We start from the raw sequence: 19499 nt of genomic DNA on the forward strand, positions 1-19499 counted from the left end.
TTGTACTTTAAATAAAATCCAATATGATAAAGTAGTGGTATACCTACTATTTTAAAATATACCGCAATATAAACACAAAAGCATTTGGCATTGATCTCGGGAAACGCTACTTCAGCCTGTTGAAGAACACTTATATACCAAGTTACTGGGAAAATTTACGAACTTTCAACTTTACAAAGTCTTGTGCAGTCAATAAGTAGGAGTAACTTTTTGTTGATATCAAGATTTCTTCGGACTTTCTCTAGTAGTTGGTGGCTTATTAGATATATATAGGTTTATAGGTATAAAAAGTTCACTAAAATGTTTGATTTTATCAAATAATAAGTAACTAGTATTGATGGAATATGAACTGACGAAAGATGGAATACTCTAACATAAAACGTTTTCACTCTCTCCGCTAAGCACCATTATATTTGGCTTATAATCTTTTTCTCATGGAAAGAAACCCATGCACAGTACGTTAATGATTTTCATTGCTAGCAATATATCCAACCAGGTCGATCTCCTCGTGGTTCTCCCTAGAAACTATCATGGTTAATTCCTGATGAATTCATCATGATGGGCTAACTGGCCTGTTTTCATTGTCATCTATCACCCTTCACTGGTGCTCCGTTAGCGCAGGCGAGGTTACCATACCATTTTATCCCATCAAAAAAAAAAGTACGTTAATGATAATGGTGACAATCTATCACCATTTTGCAATATCTTGGTTACATTCAAGTAGGTGTACAGCAATTTTCAGAAAGAGGACAAACTAAAAACTTCATTCGTAAGTAGGATTGACGTCAAGTTTGCGATCGGTTAGGAAACCAAAAGTCGATACCTAGTGGAATATAAATAAAAAAACATACTACGACCCCTAATATTTGGAATAAGGGCACAAAAAGGATGATGATGGACTAGATAGAAACTTCGTTCTTTTACTCCTTTTAGTTTTTACAATGTTTTACGTATAGAAATCCTCACCATATTATCAATCCCCTTCAAAGTGTCGTTGTTGTTGGTGGAATGGTCTCCGATCATGCTTCTGATGAGGGCTTGGTCGATGTACAGGGTCAAACGAATTAGAACCTGTACCACCATCGCGATGAACAGACTTTTGTGAATACGAGTGCGACTATTGCGAAGAGACCTAGAATATATTATATAACTGTAATAGGATATCTATATAAATAAAATAGTAATACTATATATAATAAGTATTATACAATCACACTAAGCGCCCTGGCCTCAAGCTAGATAGTTAATTCTGAGGAAATAGGCAACAAACGTCTGAGGCTGTAACCCAAACACCCAGACCTGAGCCAATTCAGAGAAGTTCATTTCTTACATTAACTCGATTAGGAATCGAACTCGAGATCTCATTTACAAAATATGCCTACCACTGCAGAGGTCGTTGAACTATACGTTGGTAAACACTGGACGGATTTTGATAATCGTTTTATATGTTCTTAACAGCGCTGTTACGGTTCTGGATGTATTAATTCTTAAGTGTTAATTCTTATATTGTAGTATTTATGTATTAATTCTTAAACCTTCATAATAGTTATGGAGATTATGGGTACTTTAAGGGATTTAATATTGAGATTAATAGTATATTTTAGCTTGTCACAGTTTCAGGTTTTTTCTAGCGTCAAGAACGAAAGTAAAAGAAAGTAATCTTAAATACTGTCAAGAGAACCTCCACGCAGCTGGAAATCATCGATTTCCAGAGAGAACTGTGGTTAATTCTGCGACTTATTAATTTGACTTCAACTTCGCCTATATCAGTCACTGATATCTTACCAGCGTATTCTTATTTTATTTTATTTCATAAAAAAATCTATATCTTACCTGTAATAAGAGAAGATGAAAAGAGAAATGATCAGAGCCACGAGAGATAAACTAAAACCAACTATTTCCATATAACGTGTTCGTTGAGCTATTTCAAATTTTAACTGAAACAAATATTTTGAAAATTAAAAATGTGTACCAAATTTAAAAGTCTTTGTATGAAAGTAATCTGCTTCATGTGTATTACTGTCGCCAAGCGTTATGCTTTCAAAACACAGATATGATTTGATGAGACATAACACATTTATCACCATAAATGAAGGCCCACCCCTTGAGAAGTTTTGCCAGTAGTTTTCATGCTTGGCATGCGGATTAGCAAACGCCATTGGGATTTTGGTGATCTTTTAAGAGGGATACTCCTGCATATTCCTCAACCATTAAATTCTCTCAGTTGCTTTTTACGGCATCCACGGGAAAGGAGGGGTACATAACACGTTAGTTCTTGTAAATAACAAAGTATAATAAGTAAATACTTGTCATTGCAATGCATACTGAAATACTAATAGTGTAGTTCTAGTTTATAGATGATGATTGATTTAGCTAAAAAATAACTTACATGGGCATCTCGTTCATCATCCTCGTATACCTTCATCAACAGTTCTTGGACTTCAGGGGGGAAGCAGGGCATATAGTTGGTCCAGCCTACTTCGTTGCTCTTGTTACCTCGACGACCAATCCAAAGCCCGTCATCTCCACATCTTCGATTGGCAAAGTCTGCATGTATAAAATTTGTGAGAGGAGTTGCTTTTAATAAGTACACATAGTGCAAATTGTTTATATCATTATAAATGTTGATTTATTTATTTATATTTTATTGTTACTATTGTTATTATATAGTTCGTACAACAGGCGTGCTTAACTCTATTAGAGTTCTTTTCCAACAAATCCTGAGAGGATTGTTAAATTCTAAGAGTCCTCCGGAATGTATAAGACGATTTATGAAAGTGCAGGAAGCAAGAGATGTATGTGAGTATAGGGATCATTGACACTTGGTTTTCTTTGCCTACCCCACAAAGGATTTGGCGTGGAGATGAAAAATATATAGACAAATAAGAACTAGTGTTCCATGTCGTTCAAACTCACTGTTAGTATCACTAAGTCGGGCATCTGGACAGTTCTGGCTCGCCGTCGTGCCCGCCGGCGTGGGCGGCCAGCAGAGGTATCCGTCGAACGTCGCGTTACAGTACGCATATTCTGCAAAACATAAGTACAGTATAAGTAATAGTACTAAAGTGGCATTATTTTTTTATAGAAAAAAATATTGGAAATTGCATAAAAGTTTTCTGTATGAGTAGCGTTGTCACATGTGGCGTGAGAGGAGAAGGGCGAAAGGGTTTTATAAATCCTTGGCACAATGATGAGAATATAAATGAAATAGCTCAGAAACGAAGTAATGTCTTGCACCGTAATAAGTTTATTTCCCAAAAACAATTTACCAATTAATAATATTACATATCATAGGATCAAACCATTCCAATTGTGTATATATTCTTGTTGGCGGACCGCGATACAATGTACGAGTATTAAGTGATCTCGTATCTTCAAAATGATTTAACGCACAGCGCAGCTCTGAAAGTATTGAAATAGGCTTGGAGAAATTGGGGTACTTATTCTGTACTTTCGGGTAATAGTTTAAAATTGCACAGACGTATATAAGGAAAGCTAAAAATAGAACCAGATTGAAAACTTGCTGTATTTTTTGTCGCTCTTTTTGTATTACATGACAAAACATTTAGTACAGTGATACAAGTTGCCCTCATCAGGTCGACCTCCACACAGTTTGCTAGAAACCATCTTGGTTATTTTTTTACGAATTCGTCATTATGGGCCAACTGACCTGTTTCATCCTCACCTCTGACTGGAACCCCGCTAACGTATACCGATAGCGCAGACGGGATAATTATTCCATTATCATCATTAAAAAAAAAAACACCTGTCAACTATCAGATTAAATAGTTTGACACTTTATTGACAAGTAAGTGCTCAAGTATCGATAGATCGATCAATAGATCAAGGGATCGATATAGAAATTAATAATACCCTAGAATACTGTGATTATAGTTACAACAGCATTTTTACAGTCGGCCATCCTTTACTGAACGAGTCTGAACGAACCTTTGTTTAATTATTATTTCTGCATAATTACTATGAATATAATATAATATTTTTAGGTTTCGATGTAATTTATTATTTTAATTCCTTAGTGATTAAATCTTCACGGATATTGTAGGGGCAAATGCAGTGTAAGACGATCCCTCACTAGACGAAGTGACGAACTCAAATGCATTGCAGGAGTCAGTGGATGCAGGTGGCTCAAGACAGTTCCTTATGGCATTCTATTAGGAATGTTTTTATGTTCAGCAGTGGTAGATAATGGATAAGATGATGATGATTGCTGATAGAATGTCCCATGTTTGATAGTATCGTGTTAATCTAATCACTGGTAATTTTATTGCATTTATTTTACAAACCGTTGTATTCCTATATTGTACCTATGGAAATTCTAGCCTTAAAAGGCAGAAAGAACAGATCAATCTAAAGATTGATCTGTTCTTATAACTATTGCTTTTCCTACCCGGACAAGACTACCTTCCTCTATCAAACCTCAGCTTATTTGCTTCTTGACTTTATTAGTTTTCCTGCTTCGGATCTTATTTCTTCTTGTTGCTTATTGTGTTTTTACGTACATCATCATTCATTTAGTATGCCATTTGTTGGACTAGTTATTTTTTTGCAAAATAATAATTTTAATGAAGATTTTTGACACAATAGAATTTGTAGAATTTATGGCCAACTAAATCTCGAGTGATAGTTTGTCCCATTTTCGACTATCTTTACCATAAGTTATCGAAACCTAGGAAGGCCAGGATCATACAGTTCGACGTTCGACTTTACCATTTGCTCGTAGGATAACTACATTATTTAAAATGTATTTCGCGTCGATTGAGTTGATAAAATGCTTTAAATGTTTGCTTGTAAAGCTCCTTACTAAAGAAAATCTTATACGCTTTTTTGGATTTTGTACTTCGCATAGGGGTTAAATTCATATATTTGGCGAATGCATCAATATTTATTAACCTATATGCTTTGCACAAGGATAAGCAAGCTAAAGTGTCAATGGACTGGTCCGAAATAGCTTGAATCGACCACCGACGGAGAAGAAAGTTTCTTAAATGGCGACCCCGTATCGGCAAACGCAATATAGGACGGCTCCCCATAAGATGGAGAGACGATCTCAAATGCTTTCAGAATGAGTAGATGCAGGTGACTCAGGAATGTTCCTTATGGCAGTCTTTGGAGGAAGCCTATGTTTAGCAGTGGATAGATAATGGCTAAGGTGATGAAATGATATTTACGTTTCTAGATTTACTACGGGAGAATAGGCCGAGATAGTCGGAAGAATAGTCAGAGCCTTAATTTATAAAACTAGATCTATCACCTAGATATTCGTGGTACCAAGTCTTTTTTTTTTTTAATAAAGAACGCAGCGTATTGTAATCCATTAAAATAGTCAATTTAATTCCTATGAAATTTATTTGGTGTACTGACGACTTCTAGTGTCTCCAATTTAAACGATTATAGCTTCATTTTATCCTTTGTCGTCTGACGACTATAATATGCTACGGGTCTAAACGGCTTTAAGTTTTCCCATTTTAGTAATATTTCTGAAACATCAGGTTGGTAGTATTTGTGTGCAACCGTGTTTTCCAATTATGATCATACGAAGTTATGACTGGTCGATTCATGAGGAGCGCTTTGATATTTTAAAAAGTCTCCTTTTGGGTCCCTTCTCTTTGTCAAAGCACATCTTTTTTAAGATATTTGTCAAAAGCCTCGCAGTTATCGCAAATCTCTTGTCAAATTTTCTAAAGAAACTAGTCAATCCATTGAACTTTTTCAATTAAGTATTATCACAAGAATGATACTTTAGTGTCTTAAAAACTTCAAGGACATTTTCTACCTTTTCAAAATTAGCTGTTTATACACCATTGCGCACTTTTATCGCTGACTTCATGAACTAACTACACAATACATTGTTTGCTTACTGAAGATTTAATATTGGAAAAATAATACAATCTTATAAACTCGCACAGACGTACTCTTCTGTCATGCATCTCTGTAAGTAGTTTTGCGTAATTTTTAGTGGCCGAAAATGGCCCCTTAAGTATCGCATCGCTTTCCATTCAACTCACGAGTGCTTAACAAAAGAATACCCCTGGTAACATATTCTAGCATGGTCTGTTAACTTAGGCAGGGGATAGTGGATCGTCTCACTTCATTCCGTTTCACAACTGTAAATCTCAGAAAATTCGTCCATCTAGTCGCATGTTAATACAATAGTTTATTTCTTAGGTAACGAAACAAATTTAAATTTCTTAGATAATTTAGAGCTAGGTACGATCTATGATCCCCTGCTCTATTCTTTAACACATTTAGAAACTCCTCAAAAAATCTGTAATATCCATTCTTGGTTTCTTGTTCTTATAACGATCAGATTCTAGCACTTTGGAACCTCTATTCAATATGCTTATCCTCTCTTCAAATACGGTGCGATTATCACGTACCTGATCTTGGGTAGATGTTGAGCATTCTTTTGGATGCCCACGTTTTTTTCTCTGTGTGTAGTTATGGTCTTGATTTGCCCTATGACTATTGTTGTTATCGCGGCTGCTGCTGCGGTTGCTGCTGCGACTGCTGTTGTGACTGCTGCTGCTGCTGCTGCTGCTACTGCTACTGCTACTGCTGCTGCTGCTGCTGCTGCTGCTGCGACTGCTGCTGTTGCTGCTATTGCGGCTACGGTTGCAGCTACTTCTGCGGCTATAGTTGCGGCGACGGTAGTGTGCTGATCGATGTCGGCACTCACCTCGCCGCTTGTGACGGCTATTATAACCGTGACAATATCGACCGTGACAGATGACACGACTATGATTTGATGAAGTTCCTTGTTCTTTTATTCTTTTCTTTTTGTCTTTATTTTTCATATTCTGGAAATATATTGTCTCAGGTATATGTTTACGAAATAGAGTTTATTAATTTGTATGAATCACCACAATTACTGGATATTATCACATATACTATATATTTCTTTTTAAGTTTGATATAGTATAGTTATTATTATATATTTAGCTTATTAACATTGTCTATTAATTAATATAGTGAACTCGATTTAGGAAATGGAGGAATAAAATAGAAATAGTAACCGTAAAAAGTAAATTAAAGTTTTTAAATGGCGATTCATTTGTTCCTCCATTCATCCATTCCATTTGCATCCATTGAATGGTTAAATATCACAATAGTTCATTGTAATATAAAATGGTAAACAGACGATAGTAAAGTAGAAATAGTGTTACCGTCTTGTTTATAAAAAAAATATCAACCCTTTATAAGCCTTCTATAATAAGGAAATAACGTGATTATTAATTAATTAGTAAGATTTATATCTTAAATTAAAATGCGCTAAACTCTGTAATAACTATTCAATAGTGATGTCACATGTAGATGATCTATAAAGCTATCATAAACCTGAAACAGTGAAAAGTAATATTCATAAAAGCACTATAGCAAGCCAATAAGGCAAAAAGGTCAAATAATGGTCCCATAAAGTTATAATGGACTAATACCTTAAGAACACTCTAACCTTAAAATTTGTATTTATAACATAATATATTATTTTATAATAATAAATGAAAATTGATCATTTTTTATAATTTAAAATATGAAACAGTTGAAGAATAGCGATTAATTATGAAGAATTATATTGTTTTAATATGATATGTACACCAATCCTTAAGACGTATTCTATTGTATTTGCTTAACATGCTCCATTTCGATTAATATTTTTATGTATGTATATATTATTATATTATTTTGTAATAACAATAAGGAAAAATATATTTTTCTTATTGTTATTACGAAAATGTAATAGTAGTAAAGTTATTAACATTTTTAATTAAATTAGATAATATTTTTGATAACAGTTTATAGCTGACTGTTTATGGTCTGTAGATATAGACAAGTTTGCAACATAATATCATAAATCCTCCAATAAATTTATTTTAGTTCATCATCATTATTTCAGCCATTATCTGTCCATTGCTGGACATAGGCCTTCTTCATAAACCGTAATAAGGAACTGTCCTGAGCCACCTGGATTCACTGACTCCCTGCAATTCATTTATACAATATACGGCATTTGTCCGTACGAGGTCGCCACTCTAGTACTTTCGGTTGTTGGTTCTCCGAGCTATGTAACCAGCCCATTGTCACTTCAGCTAGCTTATTCCTGGGGCTACATAACCCACATGGGTTACTTTGGTTCTTTTCCAGATATCTTCGTTTTGGATTCTAACAGCAAATAAACTCCAAGCATAGCCCTGTTCATAGTCAGCTGAGTAATTTAAAGCTTTTGCATATGGGACCATGTTTAGGTTCCATAACACTGGTTAAAAACCTTCGTCTTCAAACTTTGAGGTATTTTGGATGAAAGGATGTGGTGTAGTTTTCCAAACGCTGCTCAGTCAAGTTGGATTCGTCGGTTGACCTCTCGGTCGAAGTTGGACTTAGCCATTCGGACAACTTGTCTCAGGTATACATACTTGTCGATAGCTTAGAGCGTAGTGTTCTCAATCGTAACCGGTACAGGTGTGACATGGACGTTAGATGTGATTTTAGTCTTGTCCATGTTTATCTTAAGATCTATCTGTTGAGAAGCACCACTGAGATCATTAATCATAGTATTCAGATCCTCCAGGGATTCCACAATGATAATTACGTCATCGGCAAATCAAAGGTCAGTGATATATTCGCCATTGATGTTTATACCATATCTTTTGCAGTTCAAAATTTTGAAAACATTTTCCAATGTAGCTGTGAAGAGTTGCGGGATTATAACGTCACTTTTCTGCACTGGAGTGGATTTTGTACTCTGGTAGCTATACTCGGATAGACATCGTAGCCTTACTGTATATAAATTTTAACACTTTGATATACTTATAGACAATCTGGCACCGCTGGAGGGACTGTAGTACCGTCCATGTCTCGATCGAATTAAAGGCTTTTTCGTAGTCCACAAACGCCAGACATAGTGGCAGATTATGCTCTTCGGTCTTCTGTATAATGTGTCGTAGCGTATATATGTAGTCTGTGGTGCAAAGCCGTTTCGGAAGCCAGCTTGCTTGGGTGGCTGGAAGTGGTCGAGTTTGCATGTAAGACGATTGGTTAGGACTCTCAAAAACAGTAACTAGATGCGATTTAGAAGAGATATCGGTATAGTTCTTTAATAAGTTATTGTCACCTTTTTTGAAGAACAGGACTACCGCATTTCTACTCCATGCCTCAGGCGTAATACCGTTATGGACGACGAAATTTAATAGCCTCTGAAGGACTACAAGTATCGGTTTTCCACCCGCCCTCTGAAGCTTGCCGTAATTCCAACCTCCACCGGTGCCTTGCCGTTTTTAAGCTGTTTAAAATTTCAATTTCAATCTCCAGTAAACTGATATCCGCGATATCATCGGTTTCTGTCGGGTGGCTTTATCTCTTTGGTCGTTATTTGCATTAGTATGCGATGTTAACGATGTTGTATACAGCTGTCCATGGAACTTCTCAATCAGATATAATATTTTTTTTTATAAAAGAGACTGTTAGTATTTAAATTTGATGTAGTACATTAGTACTACATATTGAATAAATAAACTGACAATGTAATCACGAAAACGAAACAAGGAAATGGTTATATTAGTGTGCGTGTTTTGTAAATGTGTATACGTAACAGTTTTATATTCATAAAAGTAGAAATGAAAAAGTAAAAGCAGCAAAAATTCGTATATATTTCGTTTAGAACTTTATTTGCGTTCAATTAGATACGTTTTTCCATCGTATTTTAAATTTTTTTAGTATTGCATCTAAAGAGATTAATGGTTTAAGCATAATTACGTGAACAATGCGCAATTTTGTGGTCCTTTTTTTCTAATTTATGTTAAATCATCATTTCAGCCATCATCCGTCCATTGCTGGACATAGGCCTCCCTCATATGTTATGTACATCACATTAATTATATCTAAGTATATTTACTTAAAACTAATTTCACATTAAAACAAAAATAATTGTTTTAATCCGAATATAGATTTTATATCTTTGTCTATTATGATCTTGTAAAAAAATATAAAATAAAGTTATTACGAATTAAAAAGAATAAATTATATTGGCAAAAAAATATAATACTACGTGGTTTTTAAAAATGCCAAATTCAAATTATCCTCACAAATATAATTAATAAATAAATAATGTTTTTCCTGGACTATCCACTAATTATAAATTGATTGTTTGTTTTGCTAATTTTTCTGCCAAATCAGCTTCGAGCTTATGTTGTGTGTTTTACTTTTCTATCTCGCTTTAATATGTATTTTTTTATTGCCAATCTATTTGGTGGCAAAGGGATTGTCAGTAATGAGCTCTATCTGACCCATTGCCAGTAATACACCCTATCAGGTCGACCTCCACTCGGTTTCCTCGGGAAACCATCGTGGCTAATTCTGGTGAAATTCGTCGTAATGGGCTAACTGACCTGTTTTCATCGTCACCTATCATCCTCCACTGGTGCCCCGCCATCGTATACCGTTATCGCAGGCTGGGTTACCATTTAATTATTATCCATTAAAAAAAATCTATGTATTTTATAATGTAAGATTTAAATACAGCAGTAACATACTAGTGTAGATGACACCCCCTTTGATATGACTACTGTAATCATAGACGCATTATAACGTACTACATGTGACTGTGCCCGCCTGTGGCGTGTATAATAGGGAAATAGACATTTCATTTCCACGACGTCGTATTTCAACTATGGTCTATTTCAATAGAGCCTAATATGTAAAGGAATAAACAGATTGTAAAAAATAAAATATAAATAAACAAATCAGACTATAACCAAAAGAGAATGAAAAATATTTATTTATTAGGCACATAGATATACATTTACAACTAAAACATAAACAATTATAAACTTAGAAGAAAGTAAAAAAATAAACTTATACTTAATTAGGAATTATGTGACCAAAATGATCACCACTCAGCTAAGTGATTGATACATAACGCTTAAACGCTGATTTTCTATGTAATATTGCAAATCGAAATGTAATTAATTGGTTAAATTATTCGTAATATTACAAATTTTATTTTTTTAATATTTCTATGATAATTTCAACAAAACTTGATCACCTTAATTGATTTGTTATATAAAAAGGATATCGGGGAAAATAAACATCTATTTACATATGAAAATATTCATTTATTTTTGTCAATGTGTTTACTAAATAATATATTTTATATTAAAACTATTTATAAAATAAATGTTCAGTTATAATTAACATTATATGATTATTAAAGTATATTTTCTAAATTAAAACTATTTATAAGTAAACTAAACAACTAAATTACAAGGAAAATAAATTAAGAAATATTTTTATGGCAGTATGTAAAGTGTTAATTTGTTTTGCGAAAAAGGATCTGCTGTTTTACAAAAATAACAAATAAATTTAGTACATTAACAATTTAATAAAAAGGAAAATAGAACAAAAAGAATTAAAAAAGATTTCGTTCTTTATATTCGTAATTCGTATTCGTAATAATAAAATATTTATGTTGCTAAAAAAGATCTGCTGTTTTACAAAAATAACAATTTATTATAGTTTATTAACAATGTAATAGAAAGAAAAATAGAAATAAAAAACCACTTAAAAAAAGATTTGATTCATTATATTTGTATTTATAATAATAAAATATTAATTTTGCTAATCAAGATTTGCTGTTTTACAAAGATAACAAGTAAATTTAGTTTACTAACAATGTAATAAAAAGAAAACAGAACAAAATATTAAAAAAAAGATTTCATTTATTATATTTATATTGATAATAACAAAATAATATATAGGATATACTAGTGAGAATTACTCATATCATTTTATTGTTTCAATGTATTAGAACAATTCCGGTATACTTATCTAGAAATATAATATATTAGGGAATATACAGAGTGTTCAGTATAACAAACACTACGATTCCTGTAATACAGGATGTACAATTGTAAGCTACAATGAGCATTGACGCGTAATGCGAATTCCTGGACAAAGATATACGATAACGGAACTTAATCATATAATAGAATTGTAACACTGGACTTTGCTATATGTTTGACATTGTAACTGACAAAAATATTTAAATATATTTGTTTGTTAATATGTACATATTATGTATAGAAAATAAACTACCATATCCATGAATAGGCAAATTGTTTGTATTGAGCGGGAATCGATTCCGCGACCATCAGTAGGTAGTAAGTTTAACCGCTACAACAAATGAAAAAAACAGCAAAATATCAAAACAGAGCTTTCTCCTTTGGTTTATAAGTTAAGAAATAATCTCTATACTGTGGCACTATGACAGGCGTTTGGCCTGGGAGGCCACAGTTTATTAACATTTCTTGTATCTTTTCCAAATCCAGTTGCTTGACTTCACAAAGTTCTGTTAAAAATTCAATCCACTCATCGAATGTTATTTCTGTTTTGCTGTAAACGTAATATATTTATTGAAACATAACTGGGTAATATTACTCAAGCCTTAGATTTTGCTCCACAGAAAAAGAATCATCAATCAATCATCAAGTTATATAAAACGTATATATAAAGTATATATATATATATATATATATATATATATATATATATATATATATATATATATATATCATTTTGAATAAAATAAATTTAAATCATTTTATAAACGACGGAGTTCTGAACTTACAAGCATTGAAAATATCGTCTTGAATAAAAAAAAATTAAATTGTTTTATAAACGACGGAGTTCTGAAGTTACAAGCATTAAACAATTTTCTTTTCTTTTTTTGAATTTGAATTAATAATAAATAGTAATTAATTCTGCACATTCTGAAGTTTTTGAAATTTCCAACAATTTTTTTTGTTAGGAATGAGGGCTGTATATAGATAAAAAAAAAACAAGTAATAATATGAAAAATAAGAAGCTGGTTGTTGTATTTATGTTTATTGTTATATTTAGGACCAATCTGTAACATTTATAATGTAATATGAATGGCGCACGCGTCTGTCTATTAGGGAAGGATGCCAGTCTTACACTGGCCAGGCGGTTCGGTATACATAGTATTTAACTTTTCCTTCTCTAGCCAATCTACGTTTCAAGCAACAATTTCGTTTCTGTCTTTTACTTGTACACATTGTATTTTTTATTTTTGGTTCATCATATCAGCTTTTAAGCCTCCCCTTGGGGGGCTTTGCCAATAGTTGCCACGCTTAGCAGGCTGATTGGCAACCGCAGTTAGGCTTTAGAGATGTTTTAAGAGGGACGCTGCTGTCGATCCCTCGCCCTCCTTTAGTCGATTCTTACGATACCCACGGGAAAGACAGGGGTGGCCTATTCTATGCCGGAACCGTGTGAGTCGTATAGCCGTGTGGCTATTTTATTTTATTTTGGTTAGCTGTTGTTATTTTGTTTAATTCCGCTACCACTAATATGTGTTGGCAGTCGCCAGCATACTAACGTAGCGAAATTAAACAAAATAATTCTACTCGTAATCAAATAACCAGTGATATTGACTTCCGCAATATAGCGCCCAGTTCAGTGAAATATATTTTTGTTATATTCCTATATGTAACAGCAGACGAGAATAATTTTAGCTCCGTTACGTAATCTGTGAATATGGAATTTCACAATAATTCATTCATTAGCATTCAAAAAAGGCTTGTCTGAATGCTTCCATTAGGATCAATTGAACGCCACGGGTGATATCCTCGATTGAGTGATCATTTAAAAAAAAAACTATTTAAAAAATAAGGAGATTCTCGAAAAAAACCGATTTTAAAAAAAGAAGCAGGTTCTTATTTCCGTCATATTTTTTTTTTATTTTGTTATTTTAATTATAACTCCGTCGATTAGGAAAAATATTTTCTGTCTAAAAGAATAGATTGGTCCCATTTTACAGTTTAGTTTTAAAATTAAAATAAATGAATTTGCCACAGTTTCGAGAAATTTTCATTGTAAGACATAATATTGTATGATTTTACCATCACGATATGTTTAATAGGAGAAAACAGCGTTTGAAATTTTGATCCATTATATAATCATGACCATTTTAGTCTATTGTTGAACACAAGCCTTCCGCCCATAGATTGCCATAAGGAACGCTCCCGAACCACTTGCATCTACTGACTCATAGCATTGCATTTGACGTCGGCGCTTTATTTAGTAAGAGGGTCGTCCTACACTGTGTAGTTCGTCGTCCTAAACTGAAAGCCCACCTGATTGAAAGTGGTAACCGTCACTTACAAACATGAACAGAACTATGGGTCTCACAGAATTTACTGTTATGCCCATGGTATTTCTTATGCATTGCCATTCCTTAGAACTATGGTATTATGCTTTTTTATCCTGTAATTTCATTGCCACATTATCTTTTCGAATCGAAAGCTGCTTCATGGCAGAAATACAAGTGAGGAAGAGGTTTATAAGCACTTCCAACTTTTTTAATTTTTGTATAAGGTCTTGTTCTTAAAATTAAAACGATCGTGATACTAAAATCAAACGATATTTTCCTGTGTTCTGTTAAATTTAGAAAAACGCCTAATTTATATCAGAAGAAGACTTTGTACAAAAGTCGTGTTTCAGCTGAAACACGAATGGAACAAGTTGTGAAGCAGTTATGTTTGCATAACTATGTTTCGGTTTGAAGGGTGGGATGTGGCAGTGAATTTATAGGGTACAAACGAATAACACCTGAGTCCTCAAGAATGGCAACACAAGGGGGCATCATAGGCAAAACAGTATTTTTATAAAATTTTATGTGCATATTGGGTAGGTATGAGAATCGGCCAACATCTATTTTTCATACCCCTCAATGATAAGAGTGACCCTCCCGAATATTTTTTGTTAATGGACTAAAAAAATATTCTCCAAATAATGTATATGGCAAAACAACGTTTGCTGGGTCAACTAGTAGCAATATATATTTTAGTTACATTATTTATATGCAGGCTTAATAACGTATGTGGTAAATATCTGTTATCCAATATTTAATGTCAAAATGAAAAATCCGGTTGAAATTAATATGGATAGATATCTGACCAGTATGGGAGATATCGAAATGTATATGACCTTTTCCCTGCCATTAACGTCCAGACCAATCCAACATATAGATATTGGAGCGGTATCGATATTACAGCTTAAATGGTCGCGTAAAACGCGGTTTCAATGATATTATCTCCCACAAACGCTCAGGTTGTGGAATGAGCTCCCTGCCGAGGTTTTCCCAAGAGACTACAGCATGGGGTTCCTCAAAAGAAGGGTAAAGAGGTTTCTTCAGGGTCGGCAACGTGCGTGTAAATACCTTGGTATTGCAGGCGTTCATAGGCTACGGTAACCGCTTACCATCAAGTCGACCGTATGCTTGTTTGCCATCTCAGTGGTATAAAAAAACCCATGTTTACTTGCTTATTTTTTTAAAGCACAATCACTTGGCAGTGTAGCCGTTTTTTATTTGCCTAACAAAACGTACTCGTTTACCTGAATTTATTGAAAAGTAATCCGGTATCGGTCATTGTGATTTTTCTGTCATCTAAAATTTTAGCTTGCCTCATCCAGTAATCAGAACGGTACAGTGTAATTGTTCGACCGTCCCTTTTAGTGTCGAGAAGTTTTGCAAATTCGTAAAACTGTCCATCTAGTGTAGCTTGTTCCTCTTCACCCATTTCTATATTGTTCCGTTATTTCTAGGATAATAAACGATAATCTATTTTATATGAAATCTAATAAAATGTAACCCCGTTATCTTGTACTAACCATAAATTATATGTTTTAATTCGAACTGTTTAAGTTTCTATTATATTTAATACTTTTTGTTTTGTTGTAATAATATACGAGTATTATGTATTTAGTTGTACCTATGTATACTCAGATACTGTAGTTAACTTGTTATGGATGACTTACCGTGGATAATATAAAGTGCACGGGTATTTATTTAAAAATTGAAGTCTCTAAAATAGTATTTTCGAATAATATATTATTATGGTCATATGGTATGCTGTGGTTATTGCTGAAAGCAGATTAATGTAAAAAAATCATGGAATTATTATTTTACGTTGTCATGGTTACGGTAGCTTTAGAATAAGGTTTTGGTTACGGCCTTGTAAGTAGTGTAGTAGTATCTATCCATAACAGGAAAGGCAAAGGAACTAAGTTATACGGCCTGATATACAGTAAAAAATTTGTATTTCCACGTTTTAACACGACAAAATTTTAAGAAATTATACATGGAGATGTATTTATATTTATAATTCGCCAATAGTTGCTGTAAGATATTTAGAAATAGGCATAAATGTAGTGGAACATTTAAAAATAATTATGCAGCGCATCAGGTACTATTCTCAATCTGCGCGCCTCATTAATGTAGAAAGAATACTTAATCTATGGTCATTGCCAATATACAGACACTCTTAATCTAGTAGTTATAATAGAAATATACTCGTAAACAACGCCGATAAGATCAAGAACTGAAATAGTAGTAAATAATATTCCTAGGGGTAACTTGGGGAGGGAGGGGGTTATTAGTAATGCGTACTGTCAGTTAATAGGTGGTTAATAAATATTATCTGGTTAGATCGAACTCTTCGTGATCCCCTTGGAAAATCATCGTGCTGAATTCCGGGTGTAATCATCACGATGGGCTAATTGACGTGTGTTTTCATTTTCCCCTATTATCTTTCACTAGAGACCCGCCGGAGTATACTATTAGCGCAGGCGGGTTTACCATTCCATTATTATTTATTAAAAAATAGTATTTCCACCAGATCTCTACTTTGAAATTTAGGACAGATTAATTAAAAAAAAAACATTTATGGAGCAAAATCATCATCATTAACTTATCAATTTGTAACTGACCACTGCTGAACATAAGCCTCCCCTAGAGATATTTTGCCAGTGGTTGCCACGCTTGGCAGGCGAATGGGAAACCGCGGTTAGGCCTTGGAGATGTTTAAAGAGGCACGTTGCTGCCCATCAGTTGCCCTTCCTTAGTCGCCTCTCATGACACCCACGGCAAAGGAAGGGGTGTCCTATTCTGTACGGGGACCAGATGGGAGCAAAATCATACAATATTAAATTAATTTATTATTAAACGAATATGCGTAATGACGTCAAACTTTTTTGTCCTTAGAAAAAGGCCAGTTTCAAGATGATTTCGTGCTGAGTTCGCGTTCATAGTGCTTCGAGTGCCTTTCAAGTAGGCAGCGAAGCTCTCCCTACCTTATAAAGTTTTAGAGCCATTCTTATGTGTGATAATATCCTTAAACGATTGATTTTTTAAAGAAGACACATTATCTATTCTCAGAGAAATTTGTCTGGGCAATAACTAAAAGTAAGCATTATAAACACAGCGACACCGCACTTAGGTATTTCTCTGTATGATCAAATATCATTAAATATAATATTTACACCAATGGACTTGATTTAATTAATAATTTAACTCTTGTTCTGTTCGGTAGATTGTATTGTCACATTTTTTTTTATTTCTTTATATTTACTTTTTATTTTCACAAATTTATTTATTTTATATTATAATTTCGTTCTACGAAACTGAAATTGCATTCTAAATAGGTGGTAGAATAATAAAAAAAAATACTATTTAGAAATCATTTATATTTAAATTTACTTGAAACAAAAAATATTTTTATTTTATTTCATGTAAATTAAAAGGACGAGCAGACTAATGGCTCACTTTATGGAAAGTGGTAACTGTCGCCTATACGAGTAGATACAAACTGAACAACCGTATGAACGTCTTAGAACTTGCTTATGTTTTGGAGGGTACGTGAAACCATACTGCAAACCATCTCAGAAGCTTTTGTATATACTGAAGAGAGCTTAATAGCTATTAACGCCAAAAGGTCAAGAGTTGTATTATGTATAAATAACTTTATTATTGTATAAATATATATTTTTTTTATACCACCAAAGTAGCAAACAAGCTTACAGCCCTTCTGAATAGTAATAAGTTACTTTAGCCTATAGACGCCTGTAATCCTAAGGATGACACGAGCGCGTTGCTGACCCTGAAGAAACTTTACCATATACCGTTTTACTATTATTAAATACCGGGACTTTTTTTTATTAACATGTTAAGTAAATAGTAAATAAATGTTTCGTAGAGTGATACGCGTACAAACAAAAATGGGTGTATCGGGAGAAACGGGAAACAAGTTAGTAATATAAGTATCAACAAGTTGAAGTGGCAACAAGTCGGCTTCTAAGCTCGGAGGATCGATAATCGTTGGGGTGGAATTTTAGCGAAATTGTAATTTTAATTGAAATTTTTGTGAATTGTAGCGTTGAGCGAAATTGTATGGACAAATACAGCGGAAGACAAACCCCCGCTAGATGGGGCTGAATGGATTGTTAGTGATTGGGCTTAACAACCTTATTGCTAGCAATATGCTCTACCAGGCCGACCTCCGCGCGATTTCCCCTGGAAACCCTCGTGATTGATTTATTGTTGAATTTGTCACAATGAGTTAACTGACCTACTTTATCCTCATTGGTGTCCCGTCAGTGTATACAGTTAGCGCAGGCGGGGTTACCATTCCATAATCATTCATTAAAAAACACCCCCGCCAGATGGAGCGATAATTTCAATTATGTTGCAGAAAGTTGATCTGAACTCGTTAGACTCTACTTACATATATATATATATATATATATATATATATATATATATATATATATATATATATATATATAAATGATTCTGGATAATGGAGTGGTAACCTTGCCCGCACTATTGGAATACACTGCCGTGAAAGCACAGTGAGAGATGTATATGTAGATAGGTGAGAATGATGCAGGTCAGTTAGCCCATCAAGACGAATTCAACAAGAATTGTTCACTTTCCCTCTATATACACAGATTATTATATATTTAGATATACCTAAATATCTTTATGTACATATTAAGTACAACAAAACTGTAATTTCTGTAAAAATTCTAACAAAGTCTATAAAATAAGAATTATTTTTTTAATTTTGAGATTCTCAGTAGAGATTCTTGTAGATAGGACGTTATTATATTATATTTATGTTATTATATTATATTATAAACTTAGAAGGTGGTTAATTAAAAACGGGCATATGATCCCTATTATATATTTTTGTTTTAATCACTTTATTATACGAAAAGTTTAAGAGAAACATATATACACCAATTGTGTAAAATTCCAATGTATTTATAATATACCTAAATATTAAGTGTACCTACATAATATAAATAAATTCCTTTTCACTATAAACACTCGTTTTCAAACTAACTCTAAAAATAACTTTTCCGTATATATAATTTAAGTAAGCTGCCTTAGGGGATTAAAATTTTATTTCAGTTGAAGTAAAGGAAATATTACCTTTATATTTTCTTTAATTACCCATTACTATATTTCTCTTTACGAAGGGTATATTTAGAAACATATATATTTGAAAATTCAGTTGTTTTATGAGAATATCCAATAAATTAGACAATTTAATCTAAAATACCTATTATTTCGCTGTGTGGTCCTGGCATAGAATAGGTCACTTCTTTCTTTCTAATGGCTTTTG

At 33.3% G+C, this 19499-nt stretch overlaps 2 protein-coding genes across 2 annotated transcripts in view; both read right to left on the reverse strand.

Moving 5' to 3' along the window:
- The window catches only part of LOC113518585 (PDF receptor-like), a 44529-nt gene that overhangs the window by 10983 nt on the left and 14047 nt on the right, over positions 1-19499 (reverse strand). Inside the window, exons 3-6 of the mRNA XM_026903568.3 lie at positions 2917-3027; positions 2390-2547; positions 1834-1937; positions 967-1132 (exon numbers count right to left, since the gene is read on the reverse strand). Of these exons, the coding sequence (XP_026759369.3) occupies positions 967-1132; positions 1834-1937; positions 2390-2547; positions 2917-3027 (539 nt within the window). The remainder of the gene's footprint in view (positions 1-966; positions 1133-1833; positions 1938-2389; positions 2548-2916; positions 3028-19499) is intronic.
- LOC113521533 (tubulin polymerization-promoting protein homolog) lies at positions 11644-15981 on the reverse strand. Its single transcript, XM_031911644.2, has 3 exons — positions 15850-15981; positions 15427-15632; positions 11644-12402 (listed from the first exon to the last, which is right to left on the reverse strand). Exons 2-3 carry the CDS (start codon positions 15609-15611, stop codon positions 12213-12215), a joined length of 375 nt encoding a protein of 124 aa, XP_031767504.1. The 5' UTR covers positions 15612-15632; positions 15850-15981; the 3' UTR covers positions 11644-12212.

The sequence above is a fragment of the Galleria mellonella genome, unplaced genomic scaffold (genome assembly GCF_026898425.1).
Source record: "Galleria mellonella isolate WM207_F2 unplaced genomic scaffold, CSIRO_AGI_GalMel_v1 utg33, whole genome shotgun sequence".
Taxonomy (NCBI): domain Eukaryota; kingdom Metazoa; phylum Arthropoda; class Insecta; order Lepidoptera; family Pyralidae; genus Galleria; species Galleria mellonella.

Excerpts from the sequence above, each read along its gene's own strand:
- LOC113521533 (XM_031911644.2), bottom strand. The coding sequence starts at position 15,611 with ATGGGTGAAGAGGAACAAGCTACACTAGATGGACAGTTTTACGAATTT. Across the intron at positions 12,403-15,426 it reads TTACTTTTCAATAAATTCAG|CAAAACAGAAATAACATTCG; the intron begins GTAAACGAGTAC and ends TTACGTTTACAG.